Here is a 13078-nt window from a genome sequence, read left to right as displayed (position 1 = left end):
ATCTAAAGAGCCTCTTGTTGAGGGTGAAAGAGGAGAGTGCAAAACCTGGTTTGAAACTCAACATTAAAAAAAACTAAGATCATGGCATCTGGCCCCATCACTTCCTGGCACATGGAAGGGGAAGAAATGGCAGCAGTGACAGATTTTACTTTCTTGGGCTCCAAGATCACTGCAGACGGTGACTGTAGCCATGAAATTAAAAGACGCTTGCTCCTTGGGAGGAAAGCTATGGCAAACCTACATAGCATAGTAAGAAGCAGAGACATCACCTTGCCAACAAAGGTCCGTCTAATCAAAGCTATGGTTTTCCCAGTAGTAAAGTATGGCTGTGAGAGCTGGACTATAAGGAAGGCTGAGCGCCGAAGAATTGATGCTTTCAAACTGTGGTGCTGGAGAAGACTCTTAACGAGTCCCCTGGACTGCAAGGAGGTCAAATCAGTCAATCCTAAAGGAAATCAACCCTGAGTGCTCATTGGAAGGACAGATACTGAAGCTGAAGCTCCAATATTTTGGCCACCTAATGCGAAGAGAAAACTCTCTGGAAAAGACCCTGATGCTGGGAAAGACTGTGGGCAAAAGGAGAAGGGGACGGCAGAGGATGAGATGGCTAGATAGCATAACTGATGCAATGAATATGGACTTGAGCACACTCCGGGAGAGAGCGCAGGACAGGAAGGCCTGGCGTGCTATGGTCCATGGGGTCACGAAGAGTCGGACATGACTGAGCGACTGAACAACAACAACAACAATTATTGTCCTTATTTCTTTAAGGCACAATCCTATGCCTGTTTAGACTAGAAAAAAAAGCCCTACAAAGCCCAGCATTCCCCAGCTGGCTGGGGAATGCTGGCAGTTGTAGGGCTTTTTTTTTGGTCTAAATAGGCATAGGATCATAGTCTTACTGTAGTTTTAAATCGCCCAAAATTGAAGTTCTCTGGGTGGTGTACAATACACTAAAACGATAAAATGCAAGCATTAAAACAACGAATAAAAGCAGCACAGAATAAAATCAAGTTCCTTAGACTAGGAACTTTATATGTGTTGAAATAACTCTAGTTTTAGGCAGGCCCTCTCAGAGGCAAGAGAGGCCCAGGCCACTACTATTTTTTGATGCTCCTGGTATATTAAAAAAGGAAGAAATGCCAAAACAGGGTTACAAAAATTGTGCTATATTTTAAATGTTTACATTTAATAAATTAATGCTTTTAACACACACAAGAATACAGTGCAGTAATTTATAATAAATATTCCTTTTTTATTTAACAAGTGCTTTTCTAGCTCTTGTTTCCTGTACAAATTCACCAGTTATTCTGGAACAAATCAGTTCTCTTGCAATGTCACAGTTTGTTAACCATAGCAAGGCCATTCAAATGATCTTGTCCCATAGCTGAACAGCAGTAATTCTTGACCTGCTTCAGCACATTGAAAGACCGTTCGCCTGAAGCTATTGATGCACGTAGAGTGAGAAAAAATCCTCAGTGCAATGGTGACATTAGGAAACACACCAGCAAGTCCAAGCTGGAGTATTTCCTGGAGCAATTCCTTTGGCTTACAGTTTGGCTTTAAAAGGGTGGTGGTGGTTAACCACTGCCTCCTTAAGTGCACTGGGAGCCACAACCTCTCTCAGAGAGGCATTAACCACCTCTGAGATCCAGATGGTAAGCCCAGTCCTGGCAGATTTTAAGATCCAGGAAGGGATGGACTAAAGAGCAAGTAGTGGATCTCAAATCACGGAGGGAGCAATCCTCTGGCCGCTAGTCAGCAGCTAGACAGCCATAGGATATGTGGGTTTCCAGGAACTGACCCCCCCCCCCCCGCTTCTATGCTGCCTTGCAAGCAGTGTGGAAGGGCCCTGCACACCACGGTCGGAAGAAGAGCGTGGAGCAGCCAAACCAGGGTGTTACGGGGCATTCCGGGGCAGGGAAGGCAGAAATGCCGGTACGACATATCCTATGTGTCATCCGGCAGCCTCCTCCCCTGCTCTGCCTTCCCGTGGCTAGACAGCCGAAATTGGCTGTCTAACCACAAATGCTGGGCAGGAGAAGCGCGGAGGGAATGATCCCCTCCACGCTTCTCCTGCCCTGCATTGGATAGGCGGCCGCCTCCGAGTTTGGAGGCAGCTGCCTATCTGCATAGGATTGCGCCCTACGTAACTTGTCCACATCATCCGGTTGCACAAGGTGTAACCTACCCCAAACAACCTAACTAGGTGGAACCCTGGCCGCATCCATCTCTGACACTTTTCACAACTGGGAAAAACTCAGCTGGCTGCCATTGTGCAGAAGCAATGTGGCAAACAAGTAAGACTTTTTCGCTGCCATCACTGCCACAGGTGGTTTCTCATCATGCTTATCGCAGGATGGCCACCTGTATTGTAGCTGATGACCCAGCTGTTACATAGGCTTCAACTTCTCAGAATACCAAGAAGCCAATATGGCTCTGTGACTGGGCCAAGGACACTTCGGCTTGATCGTATCAATGGCTTTGGGGATTTCCCCATTCCAAGAAGAGGCCAGGGCCTTGGCAGAACCACCAGCTAAGGAAACTCCCTAAGACCCCTCATGAAACCTGGATCCATCAGCCTCCAGAAGTGGACCATTAAAACTAAGAGCAGCCAACAGGTCAAGCTTGCTCAGCTTTTTAACTATCCCTGACAACAGAGCTATTTCTAGCTCCCACAACCATGGTTCATTTCCCCCTAAACCAGTACAGAAAACAAAGTCCAATGTATGTTGTGCCACATGTTGCATGCCCATTGTCAGGGATAATGGGAGTTGGAGTCCAACAACATCTAGATGGCCACAAGTTCCCCATCTCTGCTATACACACCTGGGAGCAGTGGAGGCTGGTGGCTTCGATTTTGGTGGGGCTTTGAATCCATTCTGGGTTTCAGACAGAACCAGCCTGAACTCTAACGGAGCTATCCAAGGTACTGAACCCATTTTGGGGACAGGGTTCAGCACTTTGGATAGCTCTTTTAGAGTTCGGGCTGATTCTGACTGAAACCCAGAATGGAAGCACAGCCCCACTGAAATTGGAGCCCCCAGCTTCCAGTTCCCAGGGGTTAAATCCCATTGAGCTCAATGGGACTTACTCCTGAGTACAGCTGCATAGGATTGCACTGTGATGTACAAACAGATATATTAAAAAGGGACCAAACTCAACTTTCCAAGTAGAAAGTGCATCTTTGTCCCTCTTACCGCACAACAATATGTGTGTCTACTCAGAAGCCAGCCCCATTGAGTTCAATAGGGCGTATTTCCAGATAAACGGGTCCAGGACTGCAACCTCGACTTCTCTTTCAAGAAGACACTTCCAGCGCCATTCTCGGCATATTTACTTGGAAGCATGACCCGTCCCGTCTAGAAACGGGGATGAGCACCGCACTCTAGAGTCGGACACGACTGGTTGGGGACACCTTTACCTTTATGTCCCGTCCCACCGCGTTCAATGCAACAGGCCTGCAACCTTAACATACAATTGAATCTCTTCCCTGCCACCGGCAAATCTTTTTTTCCTCCATAATATATTGAAATCGAGTGACGTAACAGGCTACAGGTCGTGAGAATCCCAACGATGCCACCACCACGCTAAAGCAAGTTATCCCACGTGTAAAACGCGCACACACGGCCGCGTGCAATCTTTGCGAATAAACTACATTTCCCAGCAGCCTCTCCAGAATCGACGCATGTCCAGTGGGGTGGGAAACCATTTCCAGCTGCTGGAAACAGCCCAGTTATGAAGAGAATCTCCGTTTCCCATTGGTAGTACCCCGGCCCGAGTTGTCAATAGTTTCTGGCCCTTGGTGGCTTTTGCAATGACCATGTCTTCAGGGACGGAATCCGAAAGCAAGGCGCTGCCGATCGTTGTGAGAACTTATTTCTCGGAGGTCATTGAAGACGACGGGAACTTCATTCAAGCAGTTTGCAGCCTCTGCAGGCACAAAAGGAAGACCATCCGAGGGCAGCACAAGGCGCCATCCAATTTCACCAAACACGTGCAGGTAAATAACAAAAGGCCGAGACAAACGTGCGGGCTGCCACGCGCGTTAGGCATTTGCCCCCGTGAAGTGTTCCAAGCGCGCCCTGTCGGCGTGTAAACGGCTTACATGCGATCGGCCCGTTTTTGCCTAAAGAGGAGCTAGCGTACCACTAGTGTGCGAACTACACGCGGAAGGCCCGACTCACGTGATATAAGTGCGTTTGTACGCGACAGGGCGTGCCTGGACCTCTGATTGCACCAGCAACCGCTTTACTGTTAACCACTCGCCGACGCATCTGTTTTGGCCCTTGGAGGGCAGATTCACACGTGCATATGTGCATTCAGAAGTATCCAGTAATTACTGGATACTCTTGTGACTGGAAAGGACGGGATATTTGCTGCTGCAGTCATAGGAATTGCTGTTGCTGACCGTATCCACATGATACTGCATAAATCATGTCCACATGATACTACATACAAAGTAAATTGTGGTGTGATTCACCCCCAAATATGAGTAATAAAAAACACTTCATTCCATCAATAAACATTGGTGTGTATGTGGAGGGAGACCCCTTTGCAATCTCTTGCATATGCTATCAATGGTGCATGACTTAGTGGAGGTATGGGGAAATTCCAACATTTTATGCTAAGTGCATTTGAGAGGTGTTTGAGAACCTGCTTGTACATTACTTTATTTCTCTACTCTTGAGGACTGGCAGCAGAATGTGTGAACTGGTGCCATTCGAAAGCACTGAATTTCAGGCAATATGAGATGATATGGAAGTTCTCTTTCTCATGGCCAGTTCACACATGCAAGTTATCACTTGATGTTACAATGGGCATCCATGTATGAACCAAATGGGTTGTGCTTTTTCCCACCAGGAAAATCTAGGCCCTTGGTCATAAACCAGGTGGAGGAAGCAACCTGGTGCCTTCCAGATGTTTTTGCGTACAACCCCTATCAGCCCCAGCCAGCACAGCCAATAGTCAGTTAAGATGGGAGTTGTAGTCCAAAACATCTGGATGACACCAAGTTGAGGGATGACTGAGGATGACCTGTTTCCATAAACTGGTTAACCATTCCAGTCCATAAGCATCTTTGTCTTGGAAGTGGGTGGGAAGAATGGGGTGGCACATCGGAGATGTATGATAAGCTGGAAAATATTTTCAGTGCACATTTTCATACACATATCAAAAGCTAAACTACAGCTGGTGAAGTTATTGTACTTAGGATATTCTTAATTTTAATTTTATCATCATCAAATAGGAGATATTAAGAACATAAGAAGAGCCATTACTGAGTAGGGGTAGGGAATGTGTGACCCACCAGACGTCTTTGGATTCCAGCTCTCATCAGCCCCAGCCAGCATAGCCAATGGTCAGAGATAATGGGAGTTGTACTCCAACAACATCTGGAGAGCTACAGTTTCCCACCCCTGCTCCATCATTGTGTTCTGTACAGCCAGAGAGATGCCTCTTGAAAATTAATAAGCAAGATGAAAAAACACCCTTCCCCTTTTGTTTATCCTTAGCACCTCATATTCAGAGATATGCTGCCTCTGAACATGCAGGTTCTATTTAGGTATCGTAGCTCATAGCCTTTGAAATCAAGAATTTTACAATAAGAGCTTATTTCTACTTAAAAATAAAAAGATATATTACTGCTTTAAAATAAAATTATTGCATCTTTTTGCTTATTTCTTTTCAGTCCATTAGCAATTTTGCCAGCACACTTTCAAATTCCTCTTTGTAATCATGAGGCCTAGAGTCTTTTTAAAAAGGGGGAAAGATTCTAACAAGGAGTCACATAGAAAGTCATCAGAACTGTCAGTAACTTTGCATGTGACACAAGACTTTTAACATTTCTGTATGGTTATTATACTAAAGTGTAAAGCATTGGCTGAAATAGTTCTCCTGTTGCAGAGAATCCATGGAGAAAAATATCTGAAGATGATGCACAAAAGGAAAAATATCCGTTGCAAGCAAATGGGTGGTGACATGATAAAAGTGAATGCGGAAATTCCAAAATATTACGAGCCTCACCGGGATCTTTTCCCACGGCAGCAGCTGTGTGATGGGTCATTATCCAAAGAAAATCTGGACCACCTGATTCTCAATTTTGTCGTCACCGATATGGTTCCATTATCCATCGTTGAAGGAAGTGGCTTCCACACTTTGATCAAAGGGATTATTCCCAGGGCTGCAATTATTTCTGCAGAAACCTTACAGAAGAAACTAGCGAGACGATGCAGCTTGGTTCTTGAAAGAATTAAAAAGAAGTTGGCCTCTGTCGCTTACGTTTGCACGACTGCAGATGTGTGGACACATCGAGGGGAAAGTTACATGGGGGTGGCTTGTCACTGGATCAATCCAGCCAACTTGACAAGAGAAACTGCAGTCTTAAGTCTCCGACGCTTTACGGGGCCACTCTCGTACAGGACACTTGCATCTCTGTTGACCGAGATCCATACACAGTACGATTTGGACTCCACAAAAATAACACATGTTGTCACAGACAGCAGAAGCAACTTTCAGAAAACCTTCCGGCTGTTCTCCATACTAAAGGGTACCTTGGACCAAGAAGAGGGGAAGGATGCTGAGAAACAAGCTGATCTCCCAAGTGCTGATGTCTGTGTCAACGTGTGTATTTATGATGCCTTGTCAAGCGATATGGTCGACCCTTCCTGTGTGTTCTACTTGCCATCCCGGGTGTCCTGTTTTTCCTGCGTGCTCAGCTTTGTCGCCATGACCGCTGCTTCCAGGGCTTTGGCCACAAGCCCTCCGTACAGGCATCTTTTTAAAAGTGTGGCAAGCAAATGCTCTGCTCTAAGGAATGTTTCCCAAGACAGCTTAAAAAATGCGGAGCTTGTGAATTACGCCCTCGGAAAGCCGGTCCCCAAGTCGGCCTCTGTATGGAATGCAGAGTTCGATTGCTTTTGCCGCATATACGACATGCGCGGCACCATTAATCTCGTGATGGCCTGCCTTCAGCTCCCCAAATTTACCAACCTGGAGCTGGAATTTCTAGGTGAGTGGCTGGAGGTGATGTCTCCGATGGCTACAGCCCTTGATAAACTCCAAGCAGATGACGCCGTGGAGTCTTTCTATGGGGCTGTCCTACCCATGGTGCTTGTGTTAAAGTGCCGACTTGAGTCGGTGTCTCCAAAATATGCTTCTTGCCTAGCGGATGAGTTGAAAGGTGAACTACAAAAGCAGTTTGGGCACATGTTGACTTTGGATGCAGCTGTGAGCAACAAAAACACAAAGCCGTTGGTCATTGCTTCCGTGTCACATCCATTCTTCAAGTTGCGTTGGCTGCAGAGTCCGGATGAGAAAAAAATGGCCCGGGAGCTTTTCTTGCAAGAACTGCTCCGTTGCAACACCTTGGCGAAGCTTGCTGGCCAAGCAGCAGTGCCCAAAGCGGCCAATGACTTCTACGGCTTTGATGACCAGGGAGTGGCGGCAGCCGAGTCAACCATAAGAAATATCGGGCTGCAGTTCCTGAATGATCCGTCGCACGAATTGGGGCAGCTGAAAAGATACCCGGCCGTTGCAAAGCTTTTTATCAAATTTAACACTACCCTGCCAAACTCTGCTCCTGTAGAGAAACTATTCTGCAGTAATGGACCGGTCTTGGGGCCCCAAATAGCCTCTCTTCAGGATGATGTGTTTCAGATGATGATGTTATTGCAGAAAAATCCCCAGTTCCTTGAATGATGTGATGTCTCTAAAGCTGCTTCCCCAACTTGGTGACCTCCAGATGTGGTGTACTACAACTCCCAGCATCCCCCAGCCAGCATGGCTGGCTGGGAGATGCTGGGAGCCATAGCCCAACACATTTGGAGGGCATCAGGTTGGGGATGGCTGTTCTAGAGCACTTTTACCCTCCCCCCAAATGTTCTGCATTCAGAACTTTCCACATGTCACCATCTGCATGAACCTGTCACATGACCCCTATACATCACAAAGGATTCTGGGGCATGTTATAGGCTGCGTACCCAGGGATGGCTCAAGGGTTTTTGCTGCTGTAGGTAGGATAGTGTAAAGGCATCAGACTGTATTCTGGTGTGGACTCACCATTCATTTTGCTCCCAGGCAGCTGACCGGTGTGCCTGTATGACTGTACTGTGGCCTTGCTTGTGGCCACAACTGAAGAACAGTCTGAGAACCACTCTTGTAGAGCACTGATTTTGACTGAGAAAATGAGCCGGGAAGTCCCCAGTTCAAATCTCGCCTCAAGCATGACCTCATTAGGTAGTCTTAGGCAAGCCATTTTCCCTTTGGAGAGGAATCATATAGCACAGTGGTAGAACATCCACGTTAGATGGAGATGCAGATGCAGGTTCATCCACTGTCTATGCAGAAGGTCTCAGCATCTCCAGTTAAAAGGATGATACAAATGACCTCTGTTTGAGTCCCTGGACAGCCACTGCCAGTTAGAGTAAACAATACTGAGCCAGACAGACAAAATAGTTTGACCTGGTATAAGGTGGCTTCCTAAGCTGATCCTCTGCGGCACATCTGCAATAAGGAGATAACAATGCTGATGTACCTCACAGGACTGTTGTAAGGATTACTGAGATAAAATATGGGAAGAGCTTTGAACACTTGTGTTAAAGCAGTATATAAATGCTAAGTGTTATTATTGGTTATCTGTATAATATAGCAGGCATGCCATTAAAAAAACACACCCTACATTTTCATTGTTCCCTGTGTTGTTTATTTTTATTTTGTTAAAATGTATTTATAAAATACTTTTCTATTAAAATTACATGAAGTGTTGTACAATAAAATTAAATAAAGGAACAGTAGAAAAATTAAAACTGACAACCAAAATAATCATAATTCAACAAGCAACAGCTGAAATAAAAAAACACCTAGCCAACCCCAGGAAAAGCCTTCTCAAACAGCCAAGTTCTAATTAAACAATGAGAAGGATATTAGGATGTTGTAAGGTGAGCTTTGCTTGGCAGAGAGTTCCAAAAAGGTGGTGCAATTACAGAGAAGGCTCTGCTCCTCAGCCCTATCAATTTTGCCTCAGAAAAGAAGGGGCCCAGGAGCAAGGACTCCCTCTAACCTTAGAAGATGGGGAAGAAAATATGGGACAAGGTGTTTCTTGAAGGCACACCACCACCACCAGCATTCCATGGATAGAAACCAACAAGACTAGCAATTTAGGGCTCCCTCACACGGAGCTTTTATTCTGCGATTGAGATGGCTCCTTCATGGAAGTTTGCGGGCTCTTTACATGACACCATGACCCTCCAGGGCATCTCCTGCACTAAATGTCCTTTGTTCCATTTCTAAATAGATCGCAGATAATAGCTATCAAATTACCTCCCCCTTGTGTTCTGCTTCAGTTTCCTCCATGAAAAGAGTAAAAGCTAAAAGCAGCAAGAAGAGTGAGATCAATTACAGATAATGGAAGAGTCAGCTATGGGGAGAAGGAGGGGGGAAAGGAAGCGCGTGTAAAGGGAGTCAGTTGTGATCCTGCATTTAAAACGGAAGCAGAAAGCCCCATTTTAAATGCAGGATTTTAGGCTGGTGTAGAGATGCCCTTAATCTTACATCGGCACTAGTGATGGGACAGCATCCTCCATCACATCTATGGGCAGCTGGCTCTCATATGGAGTGCAGAGCAGGACTGCATAGGTAGCATACACAGCTCTGTCCCCCAGCAGCACTTCAGTGCCAGTCCCCACACCCCAACATTTGCTACTGAGGCAGCCACCTCACTCTGCCTAATAGGAGATCTGGCCCTGATCAGTGCACAGGTCATTGTAATAACCATTAGCTTGAATTAGGCCCAGAAACTTAACTGGTAAGTATAAATTAAAAACACAGTGGTTCTTTGCTTCTTTTTCCATTACTTTTGGGCTCAGTTCTATGCATCATTATCCCTGTATTTCCAACAACAAGTGACATGCATTGAAATGCTTTTGCTTTTTTGGATGGTGGCATGCTTGATATTTCAATGGTTTTATCCATGCCAGTGAAGACATATTGCACCATGGAATACTGCAGTATTGCCACATTGGAATATGGTAATATTATGAGCCTGAGGGCAGGGACTGTCTGACTGATGATTCTTTTAAGCTGCTCTGGGAATCTTTTGGCTGACAAGTGGGATAGAAATGCTTTGAATGAATGAATGAATGAATGAATGAATGAATGAATGAGAAAGTTAGCCATGACTAACTTTTCACATGGGATGTTAGTGCAAGTAACTTGCTCCAGATCCAACCCAAGGTGTCTTAACATTAGAACAACACTAGAATTAGGATAATTCAAGTAATAGTCTAATCAAAGTAAACAAAATTATTAAAATCCATCTTAACTGGATTTTATATAGTTTCTGGGCAGATGGAACTTAGAGTAAGTCTTCCTAACATACCTTAACGGGCACAAAAGTACATACAGACATTTATATTCAATATGTCTCACCACATGTTTCCTGTCATGCTGTACACTCTGGATCTGGGGTGACAAGGACTGATTCTGGTGGGAGTCCGAAGATTATGGCATGATGACACATCGTGGCCTCATTTCCATATGCATTACTGCCTCACTTCATGTATGTGCACATGGTCTAGCACAGCTCTTCTTATGCTATTCAGACACATGCTGCGTCTGAACCTGGAGCTAATATAAAGCTGTAATACCTAGAAGCCATTCATTGACACACATCAATGCATGTGTTGCTGCTGGCACTGCAAGACAGCACACATTCATATGCATGGTACCTTTGGGGCTCGGCTGCTGCATGTTGTCCCAGGAATCCCAGAGCTAACATGGTGCTTTGGTATGCATGCTTTTCTGTAATGTTTTTCTGTGTATTCCTACAACCCTTCTTGGTATATATTGGCACATAGAGCTTGCACGTTTTGTGTGCACGTGTTCAACGATGGTGTTCAAATGTTTGTGCATTTTTTATTTCAGTGTACCAGTGTATGGGCATGTATGTTTGATTTTCTGTCACTTAAGGCTTATTAAAGAGGGGATGGTGTTGTCTATTTAGCAGAGTACGCCCTGGGGAACAATGAAATTTGTGTGATTCCTGAAAGCCAAAAAAAAAAAAAAAATGGGCAGGAGTAAAGTGAGTTGTCAATATGGAATACAGAGTGGAGCAACTGCTCCTGTTTTACCTGTTTGGGATTACAGATCTGATAGGGAAGGAGAGAGAGAGAGGAGAATTCCTGTTTGACATGCTAGTTGCTTGTGACATAGTACATGCAACATAAAGCAAAATCAGCTCCTTTCTAGACAGCAAAGATCTGGGAACCTCAGGTTTAGGCAATTGCAACGTGTTGCACATGGGGATATCTCTGACTACACTGCACCCTCAGTGCAGAAGCTAGTTTGTGGAGTGGGAGGGATGCTTCCATCAGATGTGCATTGCCTCTCTTCCTTCTCCCGTCCTGAACCCAGCACACACCCCGTGAATGAGTCAGTGTCTGTGTGAATTATCATGAGTGAAGCCTGACAGAATCTGGTGGAATATTAAGCTCATTAATTCATCAGACTTGCAGATCATGATTGTATTGTTTGGACTGGAAAACTACTGGTTGGTTGACAACCAAACATCCCATTGTGTTTCCCACCCCCACTACATATGGCGAGGCTGGACAGCCATCCGTCAGGGACGCTCTGACTTGGATTCCTGCATTGAGCAGGGGGTTGGACTCGATGACCTTGTAGGCCCCTTCCAACCCTACTGTTCTATGATTCTATGATATATTAGGGTCTCTCCCCCACCTTTTTAAGGCACAGGAGCAGGCCCAATAAATATGGCAACCCTAGTCCAATACACAAAATGCAAATGCTTGCTTGGAAGCTGCATCCAATCAGTCCTTCCTAAGACATGTAGAGCTGGTTCATACCTTTGGCAGCCCACATTTGGCCCCCAAGGGGAGCACCTGAGCCAGCAACAGGCTGGTGGTTCAATGAGAACCTTGTGGAGGCACCAGTACAAGGGCCAAACCCAATGTGATAGAGGCCACAGATTAAGCACTCCCTTCCAACTGTGCACTTCTCATTCACATGGACCAGCAGCGTGTCGGCTGCGCTCCTGCATCAATCCCGCCCATACAAACGCAACACACAGTGGGCTGAGGTGTGCAGTCAGGGCCATGTCTACCAATCAGCGAAGTGAAGTGGCTGCTTCAGGCAGCATAGGCTGGGGTGTAGAATGGGGAGCAGCAACAACCCCCTGGCCATTCCACCTGAAGCCCCCCCCCAGGTGTTTACCTCTGTTGGAGGTCAGATTTGCACATGCCACACAGCCTGACTACACCCACTAAGCTAGCCTGTGGCCCTCAGGTACAGCGGGTGTAGTCACCCCTCAAGATCCAACCGCCAGTCCAGTCAGCTTCAGTATGTGGAATAGGAGAGGGGCGCCATCTTGTCCTTTGCCTCAGGCAGCAAAATGCCTTGGGCTGGCCCTGCATGCAGTGAGCGCATCTGAAATGACGGGGCACATCTGGAGCACTTTGACAGGTAAGCATTTCCGCCATGGCCTAGCCAGCACATCTCATTTTGGCCTATACAGCAGGTGCTTCCATACACGCCCTGTCAGGTTGCGAGTCTGCCAACAGCCCCTTATGTTCCTGCCAGTAGTCCCACAACGGCGGTGTGTGTGTGTGTGTGTTGCAGGCTGCCAAATATATATGAGCTGGGTGATGTGACCAGAGGCAGCCCAAGATATTTTGCTGCCTGAAGCACAGCAGCAAATGGTGCCCCTTGGCCCCACGTGGACATGCATAGAATCCAGAGCCAGCTAATTTATGTTGGCACCTGAGGCAGAAAATCCCACAAGCACCTCTCCTAATTCCTGGCAGTAAAAATACAACAGTAACAAATTAAATAACAATTTGCTGCCCTTTCGGGACACCCCGAATCTTCTGCCCGAGGCAGACACCTCACTTTACCTAATGGTTGGACTGGTCCTGGATGCAACAATCGTAAGCGCAGTTTTCCCATACATTCCTATGTGGAAAGAGGCCACTTGTGAAGGGTCCTTTGCCCCTTGATTTTAGCTACAGTTTCCTCCTGACTGGGCCAGGCCAGAAGTGCTGGATTAGTAGGACGGAGAGGACCT

General features: G+C 46.2%; 1 protein-coding gene across 2 annotated transcripts; it reads left to right on the top strand.

The window, feature by feature from the left end:
- The first annotated feature begins 3678 nt into the window (after window positions 1-3678).
- LOC146353262 (uncharacterized) lies at window positions 3679-10737 on the top strand. Of its 2 annotated transcripts, none has more exons than XM_084836052.1 (2): window positions 3679-4003; window positions 5905-10737. In XM_084836052.1, the coding sequence occupies exons 1-2, from the start codon at window positions 3818-3820 to the stop codon at window positions 7696-7698; spliced, it is 1980 nt and encodes a 659-aa protein (XP_084692178.1). In that variant the 5' UTR covers window positions 3679-3817; the 3' UTR covers window positions 7699-10737. The 2 variants fall into 2 exon arrangements, with proteins under 2 accessions (XP_084692178.1, XP_084692179.1); XM_084836053.1 differs by having other exon boundaries at window positions 3721-4003; window positions 5891-10737.
- Window positions 10738-13078: the final 2341 nt, after the last annotated feature.

This window comes from Heloderma suspectum, chromosome 2, assembly GCF_057233095.1.
Source record: "Heloderma suspectum isolate Gila_16-S chromosome 2, 16-S_ref, whole genome shotgun sequence".
In the NCBI taxonomy this organism is placed as follows: Eukaryota; Metazoa; Chordata; class Lepidosauria; order Squamata; family Helodermatidae; genus Heloderma; species Heloderma suspectum.
The sequence above is the reverse complement of the archived record's forward strand: the minus strand, read 5'-3'. Positions and strand labels throughout refer to the sequence as shown.

Excerpts from the sequence above, each read along its gene's own strand:
- LOC146353262 (XM_084836052.1), top strand. The coding sequence starts at position 3,818 with ATGACCATGTCTTCAGGGACGGAATCCGAAAGCAAGGCGCTGCCGATC. Across the intron at positions 4,004-5,904 it reads ATTTCACCAAACACGTGCAG|AGAATCCATGGAGAAAAATA; the intron begins GTAAATAACAAA and ends CTCCTGTTGCAG.